This window comes from Hyla sarda, chromosome 3, assembly GCF_029499605.1.
Source record: "Hyla sarda isolate aHylSar1 chromosome 3, aHylSar1.hap1, whole genome shotgun sequence".
Lineage (NCBI taxonomy): Eukaryota > Metazoa > Chordata > Amphibia > Anura > Hylidae > Hyla > Hyla sarda.
The window spans coordinates 419,525,355-419,551,878 of NC_079191.1; the positions used below are offsets into that span (position 1 = coordinate 419,525,355).

Consider the following 26,524-nt stretch of genomic DNA (forward strand, 5'->3'; position numbering starts at 1 on the left):
GCCCCCTCGATGCATGTCTATGGGAGGGGGCATGATGGCTGTCGCGTCCCCTTCCCATAGACTTTCATTGAGGGGGCGAGCGTGAACACGGAAGCCCACACCCAGAGTTCGGAACTCAATGTTCCGGAGGCTTGGGAGCGGAGTAACCCTTTAAAGGGGGTCTGAGCTGCAATGCATCACATGGACAAGAGTGGCACTGTATAAGGAAAACTGTATCATGGTCAGTACCATGGTGTTGATAAATGCCTCAGGGTCTATTCACACGGCAGAATTTCCGCTTGCGGAATTCCGCCACAAAAAAAGCCCAATAGACTTCTATGGGATTCCGCACTCCCATTCACACTTCTGAATTTCCGCTTGCGGAATTCCGCTAGCGGAATTCCGCAAGCCGAAATTCAGAAGTGTGAATGGGAGTGCGGAATCCTATAGAAGTCTATTGGGCTTTATTTGTGGCGGAAATTCTGCCGTGTGACTAGACCCTCACATTCGGAAAGCCTTTCAACCAGGTCAAACCATTTTTATAGGTATGAAATTTTTTGGGCACGCTGTAGCTTTAAAAACCAGTATGCCAACCCCGCCTCCTTTAAAGCCGCTTCTGTTTAAACCACTCCCAATTAAAGCCATACACACCTTCATAAATAACACCGGCGGTGACTAAAGCATAGATAGTCATGCAGCAATTTTTACAGAATTTAATGCCGACACTAACAAGAGGCTTTGTTAGGAATGTCAAGAACGGAGGCATTTAATGTTGATCTCCGTTGCGTGCAACCAAATTAGTGAGATTAAATCACGCCACCGAAGCCCCTACGCCGAGGTGCCGCATGCTAAACAAGACTGGCTGTCACGTCTAGGTGACATGCATCATTATACTTAAGCTAAACCACATTTCAAGATGTCAGATCCAGACTGTAAATGTAACAAGGCACGCGAGTGGCGAAGTGCGAGTCGCCTCGGAAATGTTATTCCGCACATTTTATTTAATAAAAAAAAAAAAAAAAAAGACTTGAGATTTATGTTACGGGTTATAAGGCTGAGAATGCCGCTATAGAGGGAATATATTGCGACGGCGCACAGTATATCAGCAATAGGATAATTATTTATATAAAGCTGGCACTCTCAGCCTCCTAACATGTCGCGGATGGGATTCATATATTCTAAAAAGACATATAATAACCTGTCCGCCGCAGCCGCTGATGGATATGTCTTTTAATCCAAATGACCACAATTTTCTCTCTCGGCTTGTCACGGTGGACAGGTGCGAATAGGAAATTTACTTTTCATGATTCTGGAAGTTGAGAAAGCTCAGGGAGAAAAGTACGGACGGATATGATAAGTGCCGGCGATCAAGAGGGCGAACGGACAGGACGCGGGTAAATAAAACGCACTGTTTCTCGACTGATGGAGAGCGGCGTGATTCACTCGACGTTTAATGTATTCTAAGGGTGCTTTCACACTACGATTGTAGTGTACGATGGCTGGATCCGGTTGGGAGGGGAGAAAACCGGCCACTCCCGGATCCTTTCACATCAATGAGCCGACCGGAGTCAAACGCTGACTCCGGTTGTCTCATTTTTGCCCCGTATAAAGTTTTCTGACCGGACCTAATACCATTGAAATAAATGGGGTTCGGGCCGGATCGGGCCGGATCCCAACCGGATCCAGCAACCGTACACTACAATCATAGTTTGGAAGCACCCTAAGCACCCTGAGCGCGATGAGCTGGAGAACGGCAGAGTATATGCACAGGTGGTAACAGTGCGTTTGACGTTTTTGGCTTTGCTACATCCACACATGGCTAGAATTGGGCTAGGATAGGAGTCTAAGGCCATGTTCCCACGTCCGAAAATGTGGGTGGACATGGGCAGACATTTCACACATTTAAATGACCTGACGGGCACTAGGACCACTCGGAAATGTAGCGTCTCATACACTGCAATCCATTTCTTTGGGGACTCCGGAGAAAGAAAGGACAAGTCCAAAATCAGGATTTATGCAGCAAAAAACATCTGCCGCGGAAATACCGCCGTGTGCGTGGTGCAGCAGAATCCCATTGAAATCAATAGGACTCTGCTGCAGTGGAATATTCTCTCGGAAATTCCGCTGTGTGAACAAATCTTAAGGCAGAGATCCCCAACCCAGTCCTCAAGGCCAGTAACACCCCAGGATTAAAATGTTCCCTGTTCTATGTCAATGGAGTAACTGAAAAAGAAAAATGTTGGTTGGCCTTAAAAGGGGTACTCCAGTGGAATTTTTTTTTTTTTTTTTTTAATCAACTGGTGCCAAAAAGTTAAACAGATTTGTAAATTACTTCAATTTAAATATCTCAATACTTCCAGTGTTTATTAGCTGCTGTATGCTCAACAGGAAGGTATTTTCTTTTTGAATTTCCTTTCTGTCTGACCACAGTGCTCTCTGCTGACACCTCTGTCCATGTCAGGAACTGTCCAGCGTGCAAGCAAATCCCTATAGTAAACCTCTCCTGCTCTGGACAGTTCCTGACATGGACAGAGGTGTCAGCAGAGAGCACTGTGGTCAGACAGAAAAGAACTATACAACTTCCTCTGGAGCATACAGCAGCTGATAAGTGCTGGAAGGATTACAATTTTTAATGAGAAGTAATTTACAAATCTGTTTAACTTTCTGGCACCAGTTGATTTTAAAAAAATAATAAAATTCCACCGGAGTACCCCTTTAAAATCCACCATCAAGCTACTGTTCTGTCTTTCCCTATTTTGTACATTAAAAGAGGATAATACTTATCCATAGCAGAGAGGATAACAAACTAATCGGTGGGGGTCCGACCCCTGAAGCCCTCACCGATTCCAAGAACGGGGACATATATTGTCCCCAGAATAAAAGAAGTGCACCATGCCTGCGCGGCCACCCCTCCATTCATTTTCTATGGTGCTGTTAAACTTTTCCGATCACTGAACTCAAACTTTGTTCTGATTGGCTGCTGTGTACAAGCACAAGCCCACCAAAGTAGCTTGTAACCTGCAAACAACTAGGGCAAGGGTGTCCGACCTGCGACCTTCCAGCAGTTGCAAAACTACAACACCCAGCATGCTCGGAAAGCCCACTGTAACAAGATGAGATGGGAATACCCATTTATGCTCGGTTTGTTTCGACTGGCTGCTGTGTGTAAGCACAAGCCCACCACAAACGTTTTTTTTTTTAAAAGCAATTGCTTACTTCCCAAAAAAGAAAGATTATAACCTGCAAAGAACGAGTGCATGGGTGTCCATTTTACGGCCCTCCAGCTGTTGCAAAACAACAACTCCCAGCATGCCCGGACAGCCGTTGGCTGTCCGGGCATGCTGGGAGTTGTAGTTTTGCAACAGCTGATGGGCCGCAGGTTGGACACCGCAGAACAAGTGGAACAATGATTAAAGTTCTTATTATTCAGTGATTAAATAAAGTAATTTTTTTTTGGTTCATAACATCTTTTGTTGTTTTTTCTGATACATAGCTCCAAATCCCCAGCTTTAGACATAGATCTAAATGATAAAATTCTGCCTGTCTACAGCCACATCTAGAACCGCTACCTGTCACCAAACTAAACTTTTAATATGTTGTTCCTTATGTAATTATAAGACACTTTGCTATTTACTTGCTATTAAAATTCTCAACCTTTATATGTTTTTAATGTGATTGAAAAAACAGCCACTAGGTGGCTCTGTTCTGTTACCTGCCGCAAGTCAAACAGTTAGTTTGGTCTCCTCCCCGCCTGGCAGGAGACCAAACTCAGGAAGTGTGTGCGGAGCATGGCGAGGCACAGCTCTCACAGGCTTCACTGACATCACGCCTGCTGGGGAACGCCCACTTTCTCCTGCCGGGAGCTCACACAATGTGAGCAAGGGGAAAGGTATGATTCACAGCTTTTTAAAGCCCAGGATTTTTTTTTAAGGGCAGGAGGGGTGTTAGGAGTAGTTAGGGAATATAATCTGAGTTAGTTTAGAAAATATGGTTCGATGACAGATACTCTTTGAGAGTGTCATGAACACACAAGTTTAGTATCAAGCTCTATATATATAAGTCTGTATGCGGACTGCTACTCCTAGTGGTGGATGTGGGTAGTCAGAATTCAAACCTTTATGTCTATAGAAATAAAGTTCTGACTGCTATAGGGATACAAAGGTCATTTTAAATTTGAAAATGAATTACTAAACTTAAGTTTGTTTTCAACAAAATAATAATAGAAGTGGTCACCTGGACCTTTATATTTGTGTATATATATATATATATATATATATATATATATATATATATATATATATATATATATATTACCGCCACCCACCCTAAAAAGACCGGTCTGAAGCGGCTGCAGATTCTATGTACTTGAAAACATTAGCGAGATGACAATCCCTTAATCAAATTACGTGTGATTTCACTGCTGTTAGGTGCTATCGGGGCCGCAGACACCGCTCCGGACTTAAGAAAGTGATCTCAATCTCATTGTGCAGCTGGGGGCAAAGTCTGGAACCGGTCCCTGATGGTTAATGGGCAGTAGGGGTCCGCAGCTTATACTAAGTCTTGTCTCTGGGGAAAAGTATTGGCTCAGGTGGGCTTGAAAGGCGTCTGCAAACACTAAGCTGTGAACTCACATTAATAATACAGAAGGATCTGACTATGGCTGTGTAACATGTATCACATGCGGGATAGATAGATAGATAGATAGATAGATAGATAGATATGAGATAGATAGAAAGAAAGATAGGTAGATAGATTTGATAGATAGATAGATAGATAGATAGATAGATATGAGATAGAAAGATAGATAGATATAGAAAGATAGATAGATAGATAGATAGATATGAGATAGATAGATATGAGATAGATAGATATGAGATAGATAGATATGAGATAGATATGAGATAGATAGATATGAGATAGATAGATAGATAGATATGAGATAGATATGAGATAGATAGATATGAGATAGATAGATAGATATGAGATAGATAGATAGATAGATAGATAGATAGATATGAGATAGATAGATATGAGATAGATAGATATGAGATAGATAGATAGATAGATAGATAGATAGATATGAGATAGACAGATAGATAGAGAGATATGAGATAGATAGATAGATAGATAGATAAAGAGATAGATCATGTTCTGACTGAACTAGATAGTTTGAAACAAAATTTTGTCATGCATCTCATATATTTCTATTATCTATCTATCTATCTATCTCATATCTATCTCATATCTATCTATCTATCTATCTCATATCTATCTATCTATCTATCTATCTATCTACCTATCTCATATCTATCTATCTATCTCATATCTATCTATCTCATATCTATCTATCTATCTCATATCTATCTATCTATCTCTCATATCTATCTATCTATCTATCTCATATCTATCTAGCTATCTATCTCATATCTATCTATCTATCTATCTATCTCATATCTATCTGTCTATCTATCTCATATCTATCTATTTATCTATCTATCTATCTCCCTCCCTCTCATATCTATCTATCTATCTATCTATCTCATATCTATCTCGTATCTATCTATCTATCCCATATCTATCTCTCTATCTATCTTATATCTATATATATATATATATATATATATCTCATATCTATCTCATATCTATCTATCTATCTCATATCTATCTATCTATCTCATATTTATCTATCTATCTCGTATCTATCTATCTATCTATCTATCTCGTATTTATCTATCTCCCTCCCTCTCATATCTATCTATCATTGTTCCGCGTGTATCTATCCATGCAGTACTCTTATGATGAATCACATAGGATGGGTTACCACCACCCCCAGTCCCAATGAGATGGATCATATGAACAGAGAAAAAAACCCCATCCTTCCAGTATATTTGATATAGATATGATCCACGTAAGGCAGGGTAGAAGTCATTAGAACTTGTGTGTCATGTACAATAAGAAGCCTCTGGTCTATTGCCGGTATGACATCACCGGTGTACAGTGTCCCGCAGGTTTTATATTATTTATGCCACCATTGACTTCTATGTTTCTGCTTCTATCCCGTCAGCCGGACCTGACTTCCCAATCTCCACTATTTTTATTACATATACAAATTCTCACCAGTAATAATTCCCCCATTATTCCTTTTCTAGACGTCCGATTGATAAAATAGCAGCGACAGATAGCATGGCCTGCAGGTTATGTTCCGGCAAGACTTTCCCTAGTGTCGGCCTTCGGGGAGATGATGAGATTTTCTCATTGTGTCTCTCGGCTTTCCACTGGACATTGCATTTTTACACTCTTGGAACGGCCAAGGTCACTAGTCCGGTCTGAGTCACTTTAATGGAAGTGGACCTGAAATAAGGTGATAATTCATCAAATATGGCAGCGCTCTATGCTGTAGCGGCTGCATCGCCCTTACTGGGTGAGATATTGGAGATGGATATGATATAGAGCTACTGGGAGAAATGTGCAGGGAGGGTTGTATTCAGAAGTTGGGATTCGTTCAGAATTATTTTACAATTCATGTGTGAGGGTATAGAGCAGTGTTTTCCAACCAGGGGGCCTCCAGCTGTTGCAAAACTACAACTCCCAGCATGCCCGGACAGCCTTCGGCTGTCCGGGCATGCTGGGAGTTGTAGTTTTGCAACAGCTGAAACCACACTGGTATAGCATAAGCGGCCTTCGGCTGTCCATGCATGCTGGGAGTTGTAGTTTTGCAACAGCTGGAGGCACCCTGATTGTGAACACTGGTATAGTATGATCGGCCTTCGGCTGTCCTGGCATGCTGGGAGTTGTAGTTTTGCAACAGCTGGAGGCACCCTGATTGTGAACACTGGTATAGTATGATCGGCCTTTGGCTGTCCATGCATGCTGGGAGTTGTAATTTTTGCAACAGCTGGAGGCACCCTGATTGTGAACACTGGTATAGTATGATCGGCCTACGGCTGTCCATGCATGCTGGGAGTTTTAGTTTTGCAACAGCTGGAGGCACCCTGATTGTGAACACTGGTATAGTATGATCGGCCTACGGCTGTCCATGCATGCTGGGAGTTTTAGTTCTGCAACAGCTGGAGGCACCCTGATTGTGAACACTGGTATAGTATGATCGCCCTTTGGCTGTCCGGGCATGTTGGGAGTTTTAGTTCTGCAACAGCTGGAGGCACACTGATTGTGAAAACTGGTCTAGTATGATCGGCCTTCGGCTGTACAGGCATGCTGGGAGTTTTAGTTCTGCAACAGCTGGAGGCACCCTGATTGTGAACACTGGTCTAGTATGATCGGCCTTCGGCTGTCCGGGCATGCTGGGAGTTGTAGTTTTGCAACAGCTGGAGGCACCCTAATTGTGAACACTGGTATAGTATGATCGGCCTTCGGCTGTCCAGGCATGCTGGGAGTTGTAGTTCTGCAACAGCTGAAACCATCCTGATTGTGAACACTGGTATAGTATGATTGACCTTCGGCTGTTCGGGCATGCTGGGAGTTTTAGTTCTGCAACAGCTGGAGGCACCCTGATTGTGAACACTGGTATAGTATGATCGGCCTTCAGCTGTCTGGGCATGCTGGGAGTTGTAGTTTTGCAACAGCTGGAGGCACCCTGATTGTGAACACTGGTATAGTATGATTGACCTTCGGCTGTTCGGGCATGCTGGGAGTTTTAGTTCTGCAACAGCTGGAGGCACCCTGATTGTGAACACTGGTATAGTATGATCTGCCTTCAGCTGTCTGGGCATGCTGGGAGTTTTAGTTTTGCAACAGCTGGAGGCACCCTGATTGTGAACACTGGTATAGTATGATCCTTTTTTAGCTGTTCGGGCATGCTGGGAGTTGTAGTTTTGCAACAGCTGGAGGCACCCTGGTTGGGAAACACTGGTGTAGTATGATCGGCCTATATACATGTTATGTAGGTAAACAAACTGCACAAGCATGAGCAAGGATAGGGGCATAGCTATAGAGCTGTAGCGGTAACAGTCATACCTAGACTCCGGCATTATACATGGAACATGGTAGGTGGGGGGCCGGATACAGATTTTACACTGAATGAAGAAAAATAAATTACTAGTTAAAAAAAAAATAAACTGTTTATATTTCATGATTTTTTTAAATTATTTATCTATTTATTTATTTGTTTTATTTATTGTAATAATAATACTATTATGATGATGATGATTATTATCATATTATTATTATTGTTTTTATCATCATTATATTGTTATTATAAAAATATTGTTTAATGGTCTATTCACACGTACAATATTCTGCGCAGATTTGATGCGCAGGATTTTCTGCTGCAGATTTCAATGTAAACTGAACACAGCTTGAAATCCTGCGCATCAAATCTGCGCAGAATACTGCACATGTGAATAGACCCTAAAGGAGTGCTCCACTTTCTTGCGGAAGCTTTGCTCAGCTTCTCTAGAGAACCACCACATGGAAAATGAGGTCACTAGTCCAGTTGTGTCACTGTCTTGAAAAAAAAAATTATTCTCAAAAACTTTGACCGTTGCTGAGACCCCCACCAATCTTTAGAACGAGCTGGGAGAAGCACATGGCAGCCCATGCCATAAATGTCTTTGGGACCAAAGCAGGACAGAGATCACTGGGAGTCAGGGAGTGATCCACACTACCGCACGCTTCTCCCCACTCATTTTATTAATCGGTGAGTGTCTCAGCTCTGGCACCCTGACCAATCAAAATTGTTGTTGTGTCTATATGACATGTCAAAAGTTGTTTGTTTGTTCTTTCGAAGGGTACATTCAGAAGGGCGGATTTTGCTATCATTGACTTCAATGAGTCCAAAGGAAAATCTACAAATCTGCCTCTATTGCAGATTTTCTTCTGACCCACAAGTCGATGGTAGCAAAATCTGCTGCAGATTATCCATAGCAGATATGCTGCGGAAATTCCGCAGGTAATCCACCTGTGTGAACATACACTAATGGAAGAAATACTAAGTGTAAGTCCAGCATTGGTCTCCCGCCCATTCTGCAAAGGTTAGTGATAAGAGATGGCGCTCACATAACCGTACAACACCCAGGGAGTTTTCAGAAAATGACTTGTGCACAGATCTCGTTGGCCATCACACAGTGGCCCCGGCAACTGTATCGTCCATCGTGAGCCGCATCTCTGGTAACCGATCTGTGCAGATCGGGTAAGAGAACAATGCACAGTTCCAATTCAAATTCACACCTAGGCCCTAAAGTCTGAGGTGGACCATAAGGTTCTTCTGCTTCATGAAAGTTGGGGTTCCTCCCACCTTTTTATATTTTGCATTAGGACCCTGAAGCTTCCGCCAGCAGGCAGATTGTCGACCCATCGTACAGAATACTCTATGAAAAATGCCGCACTGGAATATGGAGAATATTTTTTTTAGCTTCTTAAAGGGGTACTCCACTGGAAAACATTTTTATTTATTTTTTTATCCACTGGTGCCAGAAAGTTAAACAGATTGGTAAATTACTGAATTAAAAAATCTGAATCCTTCCAGTACTTATCAGCTGCTGTTATGATCCACAAAAAGTTCTTTTCTTTTTTAATTTCCTTTCTGCCTTACCACAGTGCTCTCTGCTAACACCACTGTCCATTTTAGGAACTTTCCAGAGCAGGAGAGGTTTTCAATGGGGATTTGCCAGCAGAGAGTACTGTGGTCAGGCATAAAGGAAATTCAAAAAGAAAAGAACTTCCTGTGGATAATACAGCAGCGGATAAGTACTGGAAGGATTAACATTTTTTTATAGAAGTAATTTACAAATCGTTTTAACTTTCTGAAACCAGTTGATTAAAACATTTTTTTTTCCAGTGGAGTACCCCTTTAAGTATGGACAACAGTTTAGTATACGAATGCTCCATTTACAAGGGGGACCTTGGCTGAAGATTGTGGTCCCTGGTCAAAAGTTAAAACTCCTAAGTGCAACTTTTCCCACATCTTGTGCAAAAATCAAGTGCGTTGTGCAAAAATTTACAAAAATCATGCTACTTGTATAAGCATTGAAAAATTCTTCCCTATAAGTCTAGTGTTAGCACACTGTTCTGGCAGAACGTGTTCCCTTTCCCTACAGCACTTCCACAGGGCAATTGTAGTATTACACAATTAACATTGATATCAAGGGGCTGTCCATGTAGTGCATGAACATGTCAGGTCCTCCAGACACAGAGGTGCTTTTTATAGCCACTCCTTGCTGACTATTACTTCATACGCACCCAAATTGAGGTCCTTGCCCACAGTTGTGTGCTTAACAATAGTGAACCCTTTTAAGTATTACCCTTCATTTCATAGGCTTCCAAATTGAGGTCCTTGCCCTAAATAGTGTACTTAAAGGAGTACTCCAGGAAAGGAAAAAATCTCCTATCCTAAGGATAGTGGATAAGTTTCAGATCTCAGGGGGTCGCACCGCTGGGACCCCCCACCAACTCCCGTATGGGGCCCTGGCAGTCCGCGGAAAGGGGGTGTGTTGACCACCACACAAAACGGTGGCTGACACGCCCCCTCAATATAACTCTATGGGAGAGCCGGAGTGCTGCCTTTAGCAATCTCCGGCTCTACTATAGCTTTGTATTGAGGGTGCGTGACGGTTGCTGCTTCGTGCAGTGGTCGGCACACTCTATTTGGCTGGAGAGCCGGGGCCCCGTATGGGAGATCGCGGGGGTACCAGTAGTCAGACCCCCTCCCTGCAATCTGAAACTTATCCCCTATCCTCAGGATAGGGGGTACGTTTTCCAATACTGGACTACTCCTTTAACAATAGTGAACCCTTTTAAAGGGGTACTCCGGTGAAAACCTTTTTTCTTTTAAATCAACTGGTGGCAGAAACTTAAACATATTTGTAAATTACTTCTAATAAAAAATCTTAATCCTTCCTGTACTTATTAGCTGCTGAATGCTGAATACTACAGAGGAAATTATTTTCTTTTTGGAATGCCCTCTGATGACATCACGACCACAGTTCTCTCTGCTGACATTATTACAATAATAATAATAACACTTTATTTATTGTTGTCCTTAGTGGGATTTGAACCCAAGTCCCCAGCACTGCAAGGCAGCAGCGCTAACCACTGAGCCACCATGCTGCCCTTAGCATACATCTGCTATGTATGGTTGCTAAAATGGACAGAGATGTCAGCAGAGAGCACTGTGTTCGTGATGTCATCAGTGTTCCAAAAAGAAAGGAATTTCCTCTGTAGCATTCAGCAGCTAATAAGTACTGGAAGGATTAAGATTTTTTAATAGAAGTAATTTACAAATATGTTTAGCTTTCTGCCACCAGTTGATTTAAAAGAAAAAAGGTTTTCACCGGAGTACCCCTTTAAGTCTTAACCTCCATTTCAGCCAGTTGTAATACTCTTTAGCTAGACAGGCCAAATACCCAGACTACTATTTCTTTTTCTTTTTTTTTTTTTTTTTTTTTGTGTGTGTGTGTGCTAAATCCGCTAAAAATACAACAAGGCGAGTGGGGTAGGAAAACAGCTTCCCGCTTTCTAATTAAAGAGCCCAGACAGTAATTCTACAATTTTGGTTGCATCATTGAACCTGTAATTGCGCCGGGGCTTTCTGTACATTGTCAATGGAGCCGAATTGACTTGTATAATTCTGCCAAGAAAGCATTTTATATCTTCATTCCACAGCACAATAAATATCCCGCTACCAAAATAAACGCAAAAAAATAAATAAAAAATAACAATTTTTTTTTTTTTTTTTTAAAGCTGTCTGTCGGACCGACAAGAAAAATGAACATTTCACAGGATGAATTCTTAAAAAGAGTGGGTGGGTGTGATGCATTTGTCAGTCCGGGTTTAGATCTCGCGGAGGCAAGAGACAGCTTGAATACACAGCCGCGCCGGCTACTTGCAAAAGATTTGCACAAATTTCAGCTGCAGCCTTCAAAAGGGATTTGAGTGAATTGGATTTTTTAAGGTTAACCCATGTCAAACCTATTACGTTCAATTCACATGCAAAATCCCTTTTTATGTTTCTTCTTTTCTCCACTTCTTTTTTTTTTTTTTTCATTCTTTATAGTGCAAGGAGAATTACGGGCGACAATCGGGGTATTTGGGTATTATGATTATTATTATGATTTGCGTGCTTTGCTGTTGATACAGTAATATTAGAGATATAGGGGGAAATTTATCAAAGCCTGTCCAGAGGAATAGTTGCTGTGTTGCCCATAGCAACCAATCAGATCGCTTCTTTTATTTTTTTAGAGGCTTTTTCAAAAATGAAAGAAGCGATCTGATTGGTTGCTATGGGCAACTCAGCAACTTTTCCTCTGGACAGGTTTTGATAAATCTCCCCCATTATGTGTAAGGTAGTATATATATATATATATATATATATATATATATATATATATATATAACACTGTTGCAAAACTACAACTTCCAGCATGCCCGGACAGCCGTTGGCTGTCCGGGCATGCTGGGAGTTGTAGTTTTGCAACAGCTGGAGGCACACTAGTTGGGAAACACTGATATCTATTGCAAAATCAGGGGTGTACAGATTGAGACCCATGGCCAGATGGTGCTAAGAGTCTTTTGGTTGGTAAGTGGCCCATGACTTTTAAACCCTGTGGGTAAAAAACTTTGTAAGGCTGGGTTCACACTACCTTTTTCAAATACGGTTACCGTATACGGTTTTCCGGAAAAAAAATGTATGGCAAAAACCGTATGCAATCGTATACAACCGTATGACTCCAAATACGTTTTTTCCCCGTATACGGTTCCAAAACGTATGTACGGTTCTATCAGTTTGCATCCGTTTTTGCCAACGGTTTTGCTATTTTGTTGGAATTAGTTTTCAAGCAATTTAATAAAGTTACTATTGTTCTATTGAAATTCCTTCTGCGCATGTGTCAACTCCAAAAGACGGATTAGAAAAACCGTGTGCAACCGTATTCTGAAATTCTGTGTTCGGTTCTTATAGACAACAATGTTAAAAGAACCGCATACGGTTCGCATACGGTTTTCCAACCGGAGGCAAAAAACATGGTCAACAGCGTTTTTGCCTACGGTTGAAAAATCGGCAAAACCGTATCCGAGGCAAAACGGATTAAACCGTACACAACATTTGGGATACGGTTTACAATGCACGCTCTATGCATATGGTTTCGGATACGGTCGTATACGTTTTTTTGCGGAAAACCGTCTACGGTTACCGTATTTGAAAATCGTAGTGTGAACCCAGCCTTACTCACTCCACGGACAATGGGCGTAATTTGTATATTCCTTGTTACCTATTTGTTGGGTAGTCCACGATTAGAAAAAGAAAGAAAAAACTGATTTCTTCCAAAAACAGTGCCACTCTTGTCCTCAGGTTGTATGTGCAATTGCAGCTCAGTTCCATTGAAGTGAATGAAGCCAATTTGTTATACCACAAACAACCTGATGACAGGTGTGGTGCTGTTTTGGGGGAAAAAAATGAATTACTTTTTTCTATTCCTGGATAAATCCTTTAAAATACCAGCGACAGATCTATTCTATTTAATCAATACAATATTAATATAGATGTAAGAGAAACTCACAGATCAAATTGCCAAATCAGATGTAGAAAGCCTTTGGCACTGCTCAGAGGTTTCTGTTACTTAACACTTCACATATCTAGAAATCTCTGAGTAGAGATAGATAAATATGAGATATATAGATAGATAAATATGAGATATATAGATAGATAAATATGAGATAGATAGATAGATAAATATGAGATATATGGATAGATATATTTAAGATAAAAGATCGCAGCACACAAAAAGTTTCCTTCAAAAAAATGTGTGGTGTTTATGCCATCCTCCTACAAATTGTGACGTTTCCGCGGCCTCACGCCGCCTTTTTCAAGCAACGTTGCACTGTTTGTATGAGGATGGAATAAACACCACACGTTTTTTTGAAGGAAACTTTTCGTGTGCTGCGATCTTTTATCTTATGGATATACATGGGATTCCCTGACCCGGAGCCTGATGATGGGGTGCGCCTAACTATTGAAAAGATTGGAGCGGTTGTGCTGTTCTTCTTGGAATATCTAGATAGATAGATAGATAGATACTGTAGATATGAGATAGATAGAAAGAAAGAAAGATAAATAGATAGACTATAGATAAATATTAGATAGATAGCTAGATATTAGATAGATAGATAGAAGATAGATAGAAAGATAGATAGAAAGATAGATAGAAGATAGATATGAGATAGATAGATAGACATGAGATAGATAGATATGAGATAGATAGATAGATAGATAGATATGAGATAGACAGATAGATAGATAGATAGACATGATATAGATATGAGATAGATAGATATGAGATAGATATATATGAGATAGATAGATAGATAGATAGATAGATATGAGATAGATAGATAGATAGATAGATAGACATGATATAGATATGAGATAGATAGATATGAGATAGATATATATGAGATAGAGAGATAGATAGCGAGATAGATAGATAGATATGAGATAGATAGATAGGAGATAGACAGGTAGATAGAAAGATAGATAGATAGATAGACATGAGATAGATAGATATATGAGATAGATAGATATGAGATAGATAGATAGATAGATAAATAGATAGCTAGATATGAAATAGATAGATATGAGATAGATAGATAGACAGACAGACAGATAGATAGATAGATAGATAGATAGATAGATAGATAGAAAAGAGATAGAGAGATAGATAGATAGATAAATAGATAGATCTAAGAGCTTCCCTCATATTTCAGCCCCCCGGTATACATGCAGACTTGTGCCCTCTTGTATCACTTCTATTAGTTGCATCTGTTTCTTCCCATTTTACTCAAGTTGTAAAGTTAAATGGTAGAAAATGCTCAGCTTGCCAGCATGCAACACTGATTTACATAAATGCATGTGTTTATTTCTCCAGAGTATTTATGCACAGATGCCATTCTAAAAAAAAAATACATTTTTTTTTTTCTTCTTCTGAGGAACAGATACTGCATTGCAGCAATGAAAATAATCAAAAAAAAATCTCAATTAAGCTCCGTTACTACGTGAGTAAAGTTGAGAGTGTAAGGACTTTCTGGGATTCCTTGACCTTCAAGTAAATTTAACAACCTTTTTAGTCTAACAATAAAAACAAGCTATGGGAATATAATATTGAGATGATCTATCTATCATCTATCTATCTATGTATCTATCTCATATTTCTAGATAGATCTATCTATTTGTCTAATATTTATGTATGTATCTGTCTATCTATTTATTTAACTATCTATCTTATATCTACCCGTCTATCTATCTCTTTACTATCTTCCTATCTATGGTCTGTTTATCTATGCATCTATTGTTTAAAGAAAGTACTTGGTGCTCAGGTTGACCCAGTCGGAGGCAAAAAAAACAAATACAGACATTTCCCCCCAATGTTTGTGTCTTCACGTTTGTCTTGCCCTTGTACATTTCCTATAAGAACACACTTGGCTTCACTTCATTATACAGTCATATGAAATATTAATCCCGGATTGTATATGGCTGCATATTTACAATACCACAAGACTAGTTCTCCACATAATGAACGGCGGTCTGTCCAAGTAAGTGGATCATCCGGGTCTGAGCGGCTGCCGAGTTAAAACCCAGAATGTGTTATGTGATATGATTTACACTCGCTGTATGTTGAGGGTTTGTCTTTTGAGCCTCTGTGGTTTTGTGGGTTTGTATCAGACCAGTAGTGACTTTTGTTTAATGAAATATGCAGAATAATGTCATTATCAATGGTTCTCCGACTCTATGGAGGAGAGAGGAGGAATACGGCTGGCGTTCGGTAATGTGTTATTTGTCTGTCTGCCAATGACCAAAACAAATAGGATTAGGCTTAACTTAATGTGCCCAAGTTGAAGGTTAATGAAAAACTATCATTAAAAAGATAATTATTCTCTATTATTTAGTATGCCGTGCCATCGTATTGGTGGCTGTCTAGTAGATGGACTATTTATACTACTGTTAATCACGGCTTGCTTTAGGAAATCCCTAAGCAGTCTCAGACTTTTACTTGTCATTGTAAATGTGGGGTTTACGGTGCCAATCCTTTTTTGGCTTAACAAGTTTAAGACAGTCAATGGCTGTTGGGCTCACTTTTACAGTCCTTCAAGAGAGTGCAATGAAAGGTGCTGTAGCAGTAGCATCAGTAGCGGCAGTGTAGATCCTAAAGTTGCATAGGTGCCCTGGCACACAAAAGAGCCAATGGGCCCTCTGCCACATAAAGGGAACAACAATCCTGAAGTGGCATGGTACAAGATAACTGCATTGAATCGTAGATAGTAGTGTGACAGTCTCGGCACTCCGCAGCGTATCAAGTAGCTGGACAATGTGTATGAGATGACTGGTTGCTAGGGTTGCCACCATTCTTGCCCAAAATTACCTGCCATTCTAATTAGCATAATTAATTATATATGCGTGACATCACAGTAATCCCCCTCTGATCCCCCTGTGCCATAATCATTCCAGATGACTCCCCCTGTGCCATACTTTTACTCATTCCAATTGATCCCCCCCTGAACCCTGTATCATAGCCATTCCAATTGATTCATCCCCCCCTTTCCACTGACCATTCCAATTGATTCATCCCCCCCATACCACTGATCCCCCTGTGCCATAACCATTTAACCATTTAAATTGATCCCTCCGCGCCATACTCTTTTGCTGGGACAGGGCAGCGGGGCTGAGGGCACATCATTTGATTCTGTCCTCAGTGGCTGGGGACGCTTTCCTAAAAAATACCGGCTTTGGCCCATTTTTCCTACAAAATTACCGGCAGGGGCATGAAAATACCGGCTGTGCTGGTAAAATAGCGGCTGGGTGGCACTCGCCCGAAATAATGCAAATGATTAAGACTTTATTACATATGGCAAGGTGTTACATGAGCAGCCGGGAAGGAGAAAGAAGACACGAGCTCCACTTCTCCCTTCTCCTTCCCCACTGCTCATGTAACGACTTACTGTATGTAATAAAGTCTTAATTGTTTGCATTATATCGGGTGGGTTCTGTACTGTCTGCTTTCCTGTATATTACAAGATAACTGCCTAGTAACAACTACAGACACTATATTCAATATAGACTTTGCATTGGGCCCAAGTTATTTATTTGTTGTGCTCTAGAGCAGTGGTCCCCAACGTGGTCCTCAAGGCCCACCAACATTCAGGGTTATGTCAGCTACTCTATTGGAATAGAGCAGGAACAAGTTCAAATGCTGGACTGTTAGTGGGCCTTGAGGACTAGATTGGGGACCTTTGACTTGGAGAGGGTCCACCATGGTAAGCAAAATATGATGTATGACCCCAATACAATGAATATTAATGGAACTTCAGAGAGTCCATAACATAGACTCATTGGGGGAGATTTATCAAAATATGTGTAGAGCAAGAGTGGTGTAGTTGCCCATAGCAACCAATCAGGTCGCTTCTTTCATTTTTAAAGAGGCCTGTGAAAAATTAAAGAAGCAATCTGATTGGTTGCTATGGGCAACTGCACCACTCTTCAGGTGTTGATAAATCTCCCCCATTACAATGTGTCAATTGGAGTAAATATACCAAGACTTAGAGAGTACCCTGCCTTGAGTATATCATAACATGACTTGTGGCGTCTAATACAATGAGTATAAATGTGACCTCAAAGAGTCCACTGCAGCCAACATAACAGATTTCTTTCACTGAGCATCAAATCATATTTGGGCTAGCGACTCAATTAAAGTAAATGTAACATGACTTGGAAATTGCACTAGTAAGCCTCACCTTAGAGAGTCCACTGCATTTGGAATATGATAAGAAAGTCCAATGCAAAAGTCCACTGTCACTGTAATGGGCATAACATAGATTGATTGTTTACTGCAATAGGCATCACCTAATATTTGAGAGTCCATTGCAGTGAATATAATATATGGCTTAGAGAGTCCAATAAAATGAGTATAAATGCGACTTCAGAAAAGCAATGCAGTGAACATAGCATATACATATATGTGGACACATAACAATGAGCATGACAATGGGGGAGATTTATCAAAGGATTTAGGTTTTTACCGTCTAAATTTGTCGCACAGAAAGTCGCAGTCTAAATACGTGCAGCTTTTTTGCGACTTTTGCTTTAGAGGATTTTTTGAACATGATGCATTCTAGTCTATTTTAGATGGAAAAATGCATTGGTGCTGAATTTATCAATAGTGACTTTTCGGCAAAAAGTTGCATTGGCCGAAAGTACGTTGAAATGTCAGACCATGCTGGAGCAGGTTTAAATACAGTCTAAACCGTAGAGCCCAAAGTCAGTGCGCAGAATTTATCAAGAGCCATGCGACTTGATAAATTAGATGGGTACTCCGGCGCTTAGACATCTTATCCCCTATCCAAAGGGGGACTCCCGCGATCAGGCATCTTATCCCCTATTCTTTGGATAGGGAATAAGATGTCTAAACGCCGGAGTACCCCTTTACGCGCACAATAGACCGGCCTAACGCTCTGTAGGTTGGTCTATATTGATGCGGGAAATAGAAAACTTCGATAAATCTCCCCCAATGACTCTAAATATACACAGCAGCGAGCATTACCTAGATTTAGTGTTCACTGCAAAGAACATCACATGAGATCCACTGCACCTAACACGACATATGTTTTGAGAGTCCGACACAATGGCCCATATTTACTATTGCGCCAGGTTTGCAATTTGCACCAAAAGCAAGCGTAACTGCGCCACATTTACAGTTTGACAATCTTTTTTTTCACACTTTTCTGCCGGATCCGTCCTCAGTGCTAAAATGTTGCCGCATGGTTCTGGTTTGAAGTATGCCAACCGAGTTTTGATTTGACTTAGTGAGTCCATTGCAGTGAATACACCACATGACTTGGAGAGTGCACAGCATTATTTATTTTAGGATATAAGAAAACTTTTTACATTTTATACAAAGGGTTTGCAGATCTATATCATGGTGGCATCTACAGAAACCTGTTTGATTGCTTTTTATTGTAGTTTTGGATTGTTTGTATTCCTATCTTCCAGCAAGTGCATGTATACATATATACAGTGAATCCTCTGCTCTTTCCTCATTCTTCGCCCCTTGCCTCTCCCCTCTTTTGTATTTACACAGCAACCTAAATAATTCACACTGCCTGTTTTTCCAGACCAAGTGCTCTTGTGTTTAAATCTGCAATGAGCTATTGCAGATACCAGATGGACACATGAATGCAGCAGGTGGGACAGATGGCAAAGCGCCCTGTCTGACGCTAGCTGCCTCAGCTTGGAGGGGCCTGTCTTCCAGGTATACTCTTGTCACTGTAGCAAGAGAGCAGCATGTGGGCGCAGAAATGTATAGCACAAAGGCAGCACTATGGATGACAGAGCACTGCTAACATGAATTGCTTTCTGTGCAGCAGAAGCCACAGACCAAAAGTTTGAGAAACACTGACACCAGTACTGTATAAATTCTGCTTAAAAGATGAAAAAAAAATCCCATTTCAATAAAATAGTATAAAAAAAGCTAAAATAAACTACAAGACTACAAATACACAAAGTGAGTGATTATGTCTTTGAATGTTAGCAGCATAATCCATTCTTTAATGTGTACCCGTCAGATCCAGCAATACATTTTTTTAATATATCACTCAGTACTAGTGTTGAGCGGCATAGGCCATATTCGAATTCGCGATATTTTGCGAATATATGGACGAATATTTGTCATAAATTCGCTAACTTCGCATATTCGTAATATTCGCGTTTTATTTTCGCGTATGCGAAAATTAGCCTATGCGAAAATTAGCATAAACCAAAATTAACATAAGCGAACATTCGCATATGCGAAAATTCGCACGCCAGTCTCACACAGTAGTATTAGAGCCTTCTTTACAACACACAAGCTGGAAGCAGAGAGGGATGATGAAATAAATTTAAAAAAATAAAAAAAAACGAATATTCGTAATTACGAATATATAGTGCTATATTCGTGAATATTCGCGAATTCGCGAATATGCGATATTCGCGAATAAAATTTGCATTGCGAATATTCGCCAGCAACACTACCCAGTACCTAATCCTGACCATGTACATCTAATTTGTACGTGTCTAGCATACAAAATAATTTTTTATTACACTTTTAATTTAGCTCACTAGTCTGAATTCCTCTCAAAGGGAGGGGGCGTGGCCTCACTGTGCAGGTCTCCACCCCTCCCTCAGTATGCTGTCTGCTCACATCTCCCCTAACATTAGCAAAACAACAACTCCCAGCTTGTCCTCACTGACAGTAGCCGGACACAAGCTGACAGTGAGAGGATTTTTCCTCCAGATGTGAGCCCTGCGCTCACAGCTGTCAATCAAGGAAGAATGTCCATGACATAGGTGATGATGCATGGTCACAGCAGGACTAGTATGTGTCCAAGCAGGCAGGGGGGGGGGGGGGCAGTTGTTTGACTGGCTTTTTAGGTATGAAATACTAAAAAATTTCCAATGAAAGCAATTGCAAAACCTATTGGTTATACATGCTTTACAACATATGAAAAGTTTTTTGTATCTGACAGTGCCCATTTAAAATAATATAAAATCTCATTTTTCATCTTAATCTATTTTATTAGTAAAACAGATATAGATGAGTGCACCACCCACAAGTCAAACAGTGCCTCTAGTGGGCAAATTGTTGTAATAAATAATCATAAGAACTTCTTATGCTGTAGGTCGATTTTCACAAATAGCGCCTATAGTGGCAAAATTTCTATATACTAAATTATAACCACTAATTACTTATGAAGTAGGCTGATTTTCACAAATAGTGCCTCTAGTGGCAGAATTATTATTCTAAATCCTAAGAACTAACTACCTACTAATGTTTAGAAACACCTCCACTGCCCAAATGGTTATACTAAACAATTATAACTACTACTTATTTAGTAGTTCCATTTTTAGAAACAGCACCTCTAGTGGCCAAATGGTTATATTAAATAATAGTAAGTACTACTTATGCAGTAGGTTGATTTTAAGAAACAGCTCCTCCGGTGGCCAAATGGTTACATTAAACAATTGTAAGTACTACTTGCGCAGTAGGTTGATTTTTAGGAACAGCACCTCTAGTGGTCAAGATGTTTTTAAACAGCCATGGTTAGCAATGAACTATGTATATACAGTAGGTTGATTCTCACCTTCTACTGTAAATTTTATTGGACTGATAAAGCAAAATTTTACTTATATTCCTATTTAAAGCTAACCATACCCTTAAATGTAATAGAGTTAAAGAGTACCTAAAATGTAAATTGTTATAATCCTCCCAGTTCACTGTCCCCATCATAATAAACCACCTCCTGCCTTCATTTCTATAGTTTTCTACCTTGCTATTGCTCTGAATTTTCTGCTCAGTCTCAGTTAGATTCACAGCATCTGAAGCCATTCAGGGGAGAACTTCCTCCCTCACTCTGCTACACACAGCCCAGAGCAGTTCAGTGTGAGATGAGCTATGATTGGCTAAGGCTGCACCCCCCCTCTAGCATTTCTTGATTTTGAACTTCTGCCAGGCAAGTAGGAGTCCATAGTCTGTGCAAGAGATGGGGGGAAATGTGCTCTGGACAAGTAGGGAGACACCTAGGGGCGGCTTCTTTAAACACAAATAAAACATAGAAAATGTCTTTTTTTTAAAAAACAAAGTACAATTAGAAAGATTTTTTTATTTACCTTAAGGAGTGCAATAGCAAAAATAAATTTTAATGAGAGTTCCCATTTAATGTATTAATCAGACGCGTTAAATATTTCCCATTGCCCAGCAGGTGCCTGAGTTACAAAAATATTTTTGAACTACCCTATTAGAGAATTCTTGGATATCAGAAGGGGCACCACAATCTGAACCCTGATGTATAATTACCCAGTAGTAGGACCTACAAAGATTGACTCTCTCTGGAGGTCCTGACCCTTTCAGCATTACAGGGACAAGCCATTATTTTAATTGGGAAATGTGCGATGACTCTTATCATCTGTGGTGGCGCTGCAGGAAAGGGAAGACTTGCTGCCTGATCGCTGGGATCCTGTGATCTCAGGGTCACAGGACCCTTTTTATATAATAGAATTGTCCATTTTGATGTTTAGGCGCTAAATCCTAGAGAAATGAATTGGGCACAAAGTAAATGAATGTGCTCATTGTTATTGTAATTCAGAATATATATTGTTGACTATATATATATATATATATATATATATATATACACACACTGCATTACCTACTTAGTATTCACCCACAAGGCTGCCATAGTAGTGTGCACAGAACACAGTGATCTGGATAATGAAGCTCGGTTGGGGGTCCATGCCTCCCTGTGGTTTTAGGAGACTTTTGGGCCGAGTAGGAAGAGTTCCAGCAGTTACACATTACTGACTCCTCCTGTACTGGGTATCTAGCAGATTTCCTGTAACACTTGCTGTAATGATGCCGAAGTTAAACACTCGACTGCAATTATTTTCCCACATGTGCCATTAAAATCAGAGTTATTGCCTATATGAATATGAGTTTGGAGGGAGGCAATTTTTTTTCTTTGCGCTATGTTTTGAGCAGTAATTTCACAGGCCCTAGACCACAGAATCCATTTAGGATGTCATATGACTAGTCTGTGTTGTATCCGGCTGGGATGTGGGATTTTCAGATGAAATCTGTGAGCAATAAGCCAGCTTTACTGTCTAATGATTAGTGGGATACTGGTATAAGGGGATAAGGAAGGAAAGAAAGATAGAGAAAGAGGGGGGGGGGTGAGAGAGAGAGGGGGGGAGAAAGAAAGAAGGAAATCAGATAGATAAATGGACAGAAAGACAGATAGATAGATATGATATAGATAGGTAGGTAGGTAGATAGATAGATAGATAGATAGATAGATATGAGATAGATAGGTAGATAGATAGATATATATGTGATAGATAGATATGAGATAGATAGATAGATAGATATGATATAGATAGGTAGGTAGGTAGGTAGGTAGATAGATAGCTAGATATGAGATAGATAGATAGATAGATAGACATTAGATAGATAGGTAGGTAGATAGATAGATAGATAGATAGATAGATAGATATGAGATAGATAGATAAATATGATATAGAGAGGTAGATAGGTAGATAGATAGATATGATATAGATAGGTAGATAGATAGATAGATAGATAGATATGAGATAGATAGATAGACATTAGATAGATAGGTAGGTAGATAGATAGATAGATAGATATGAGATAGATAGATAAATATGAAATAGAGAGGTAGATAGGTAGATAGATAGATAGATAGATATGATATAGAGAGGTAGATAGATAGATAGATAGATAGATAGATATGAGATAGATAGATAGATATGATATAGATAGATAGGTAGGTAGGTAGGTAGATAGCTAGATATGAAATAGATAGATCATTGACAATTTAGCTAAAAAATAAATAAAAAGGAAAGCTATCGTTTACAAACTGGGCCCAAGTGATTAAGAGGGTGCATGATCATTTTGGCACACTTCTCTAGACACTACTGCCCTCCGCTTACTTCTTATACAGTTGTATCTATTTCTCTAACAAGCATAAAAACAAAAAAAAAAAAACAACTCCATGATAATCATGTATATACATATGTGCGTCTCTGTGTGCACCGTAGTGTAAATAAATAGAAAAAAAGTCTTACTTCATCCACGGCTGAGACAAGTTAGGAAAATCCCTGGAAGTCATCTTGTTTTAAAATTAGGGATCCAACGAAACGCTCTTTATTTTATTTTCCTATATTCTCCAATATTTGATCTGTACACTCTGAAAACTAAGAAAGAGAAGATTCATTCTGTGCTCTCTTGTCCTCTCCCCATTGGCTGCTCACTGATCTGAACATTTCACACATGAAAGGTTTAAAAAACAAAAAAAACTACCATTTTTGTTCAGCTTTCGGGAAAAAAAACTCACTTGCCCCAACTGTGTTCTAGTACAAGGGATACGTATATTGTTTATATGTACACGTCACATCCACACCGCCTAATAAAAACAGATAGTGGGGGGGGGGGGGAGATGGGATTTTTGAAATACAAATGATTGTAAACAAACAAAAAACTTCCACCTTAAGGACAAAGCAAAAACAAGTTGGTTCTATCAAGATGTATTGTAGTATTTCTTAAAATACAGATGGTTGTGAAGAAATAAAAAATGGCCACCATAAGAAGAAAAAAAAATCTGTTCCTTTTAAATAATACACTGCTCAAAAAAATAAAGGGAACACTAAGATAACACATCCTAGATCTGAATGAACTAATCGTATGAAATACTTTCGTCTTTACACAGTTGAATGCGCTGACAACAAAATCACACAAAAATTATCAATGGAAATCAAATGTATCAACCCATGGAGGTCTGGATATGGAGTCACACTCAAAATCAAAGTGGAAAACTACACTACAGGCTGATCCAACTTTATGTAATGTCCTTAACACAAGTCACAATGAGGCTCAGTAGTGTGTGTGGCCTCCACGTGCCCATATGACCTCCCTACAACGCCTGGGCATGCTCCTGATGAGGTGGCGGATGGTCTCCTGAGGGATGTCCTCCCAGACCTGGACTAAAGCATCCGCCAACTCCTGGACAGTCTGTGGGGCAACGTGGCGTTGGTGAATGGAGCGAGACATGATGTCCCAGATGTGCTCAATCGGATTTAGGTCTGGGGAACGGGCGGCCAGTCCATAGCATCAATGCCTTCCTCTTGCAGGAACTGCTGACACACTCCAGCCACATGAGGTCTAGCATTGTCTTGCATTAGGAGGAACCCAGGGCCAACTGCACCAGCATATGGTCTCACAAGGGGTCTGAGGATCTCATCTCGGTACCTAATGGCAGTCTGGCAAGCACATGGAGGGCTGTGCGGCCCCCCAAAGAAATGCCACCCCACACCATTACTGACCCACCGCCAAATCAGTCATGCTGGAGGATGTTGCAGGCAGCAGAATGTTCTCCACGGCATCTCCAGACTCTGTCACATGTGCTCAGTGTGAACCTGCTTTCATCTGTGAAGAGCACAGGGCACCAGTGGCGAATTTGCTAATCTTGGGGTTCTCTGGCAAATGCAAAACGTCCTGCATGGTGTTGGGCTGTAAGCACAACCCCCACCTGTGGAGGTTGGGCCCTCATACCACCCTCATGGAGTCTGTTTCTGACCATTTGAGTGAACACATGCACATTTGTGTCCTGCTGGAGGTCATTTTGCAGGGCTCTGGCAGTGCTCCTCCTGCTCCTCCTTGCACAAAGGTGGAGGTAGCGGTCCTGCTGCTGTATTGTTGCCTTCCTACGGCCTCCTCCACGTCTCCTGATGTACTGGCCTGTCTCCTGGTAGCGCCACCATGCTCTGGACACTACGCTGACAGACACAGCAAACCTTCTTGCCACAGCTCGCATTGATGTGCCATCCTAGATGAGCTGCACTACCTGATCCACTTGTGTGGGTTGTAGACTCCGTCCCATGCTACCACTAGAGTGAAAGCACCGCCAGCATTCAAAAGTGACAAAAACGTCAGCCAGGAAGCATAGAAACTTAGAAGTGGTCTGTGGACACCACCTGCAGAAACACTCCTTTATTGGGGGTGTCTTGCTAATTGCCTATAATTTCCACCTGTTGTCTGTTCCATTTGCACAACAGCATGTGAAATTGATTGTCAATCAGTGTTGCTTCCTGAGTGGACAGTGGGATTTCACAGAAGTGTCACTGACTTGGAGTTACATTGTGTTGTTTAAGTGTTCCCTTTATTTTTTTGAGCAGTGTATTTTCTGAAGTATAGCCGGTTCTAACGTAATCAAAAATGTCCTCCTTAAGAAGAAAAACAAAAACATTCCTATCCTATGCCATGGTACATATTGTGACCGCTTTTAAATTGTGCTACTATGTTTAGGATGATGATTGAGTCTTTATTTAGCTGCTACTTGGTAACCCAGTGACAGATGCACTTGTGACCCTGTTAGCCAGGATGACATCACTCATGCAACATCAACGACAACGACACCCACCGCCGGCACCTCCTCTACACCTGCTCTATTAAGGGGTTAAACTACGCTGATCAAAACTGTCTGAGGTCATCCAAATTATCAGATCCTTTGGTAAATGATACCAAAAGCAAAACCGATATTTTCGAGGATTCTCCAATAAATTCGAAAACAACTCTCTAGAAGTAAATAGCATTTTTTTTTTTCATCATTCTCGTATTTTCTGCCAAAATGGGCGGCAAAGTTTAAGAAGCCACCGGCCGGCAAAGAGTTATCTCATTGATTGGAAAGTAACTTGGCCCAAATGTAATATAAAAGTATTAAGGCTATGTTCACATCACAATTTCTACTACGTTTGACGTAAATGTTAAAAACTTATATATAAAAAGGATGAAAAAGCGCACACCAAATTTTTTATGTTTATACATTTAAAAAACATATACCTACAACGTATTCAATACGTTGCATACGTTTTTTTATGTAGTAAACGTGAAAATATGATAACCGGGCTTCCGGGCATTTCTTGCCTTCTGAAACTCCTATTGCGCATGTGTAGAAGTTATGAAGCAAAAAAACGTAAGTCAATGTAATATTTCACATATAA

At 40.4% G+C, this 26,524-nt stretch overlaps 1 protein-coding gene across 9 annotated transcripts in view; it reads right to left on the bottom strand.

Moving 5' to 3' along the window:
• Positions 1-26,524, bottom strand: part of ESRRG (estrogen related receptor gamma) — an 892,172-nt gene that overhangs the window by 188,740 nt on the left and 676,908 nt on the right. For 3 of the 9 annotated variants that reach the window (XM_056568345.1, XM_056568343.1, XM_056568344.1), the window contains one exon: positions 23,594-23,722. The exons of 5 other annotated variants lie outside the window; for them this stretch is intronic. In XM_056568345.1, coding sequence (XP_056424320.1) covers positions 23,594-23,637 — 44 coding nt within the window. In that variant the 5' untranslated portion in view covers positions 23,638-23,722. Of the gene's footprint in view, positions 1-23,593; positions 23,723-23,862; positions 23,932-26,524 lie in introns of all 9 variants that reach the window. One more of the 9 variants, XM_056568346.1, reaches the window with a different exon arrangement.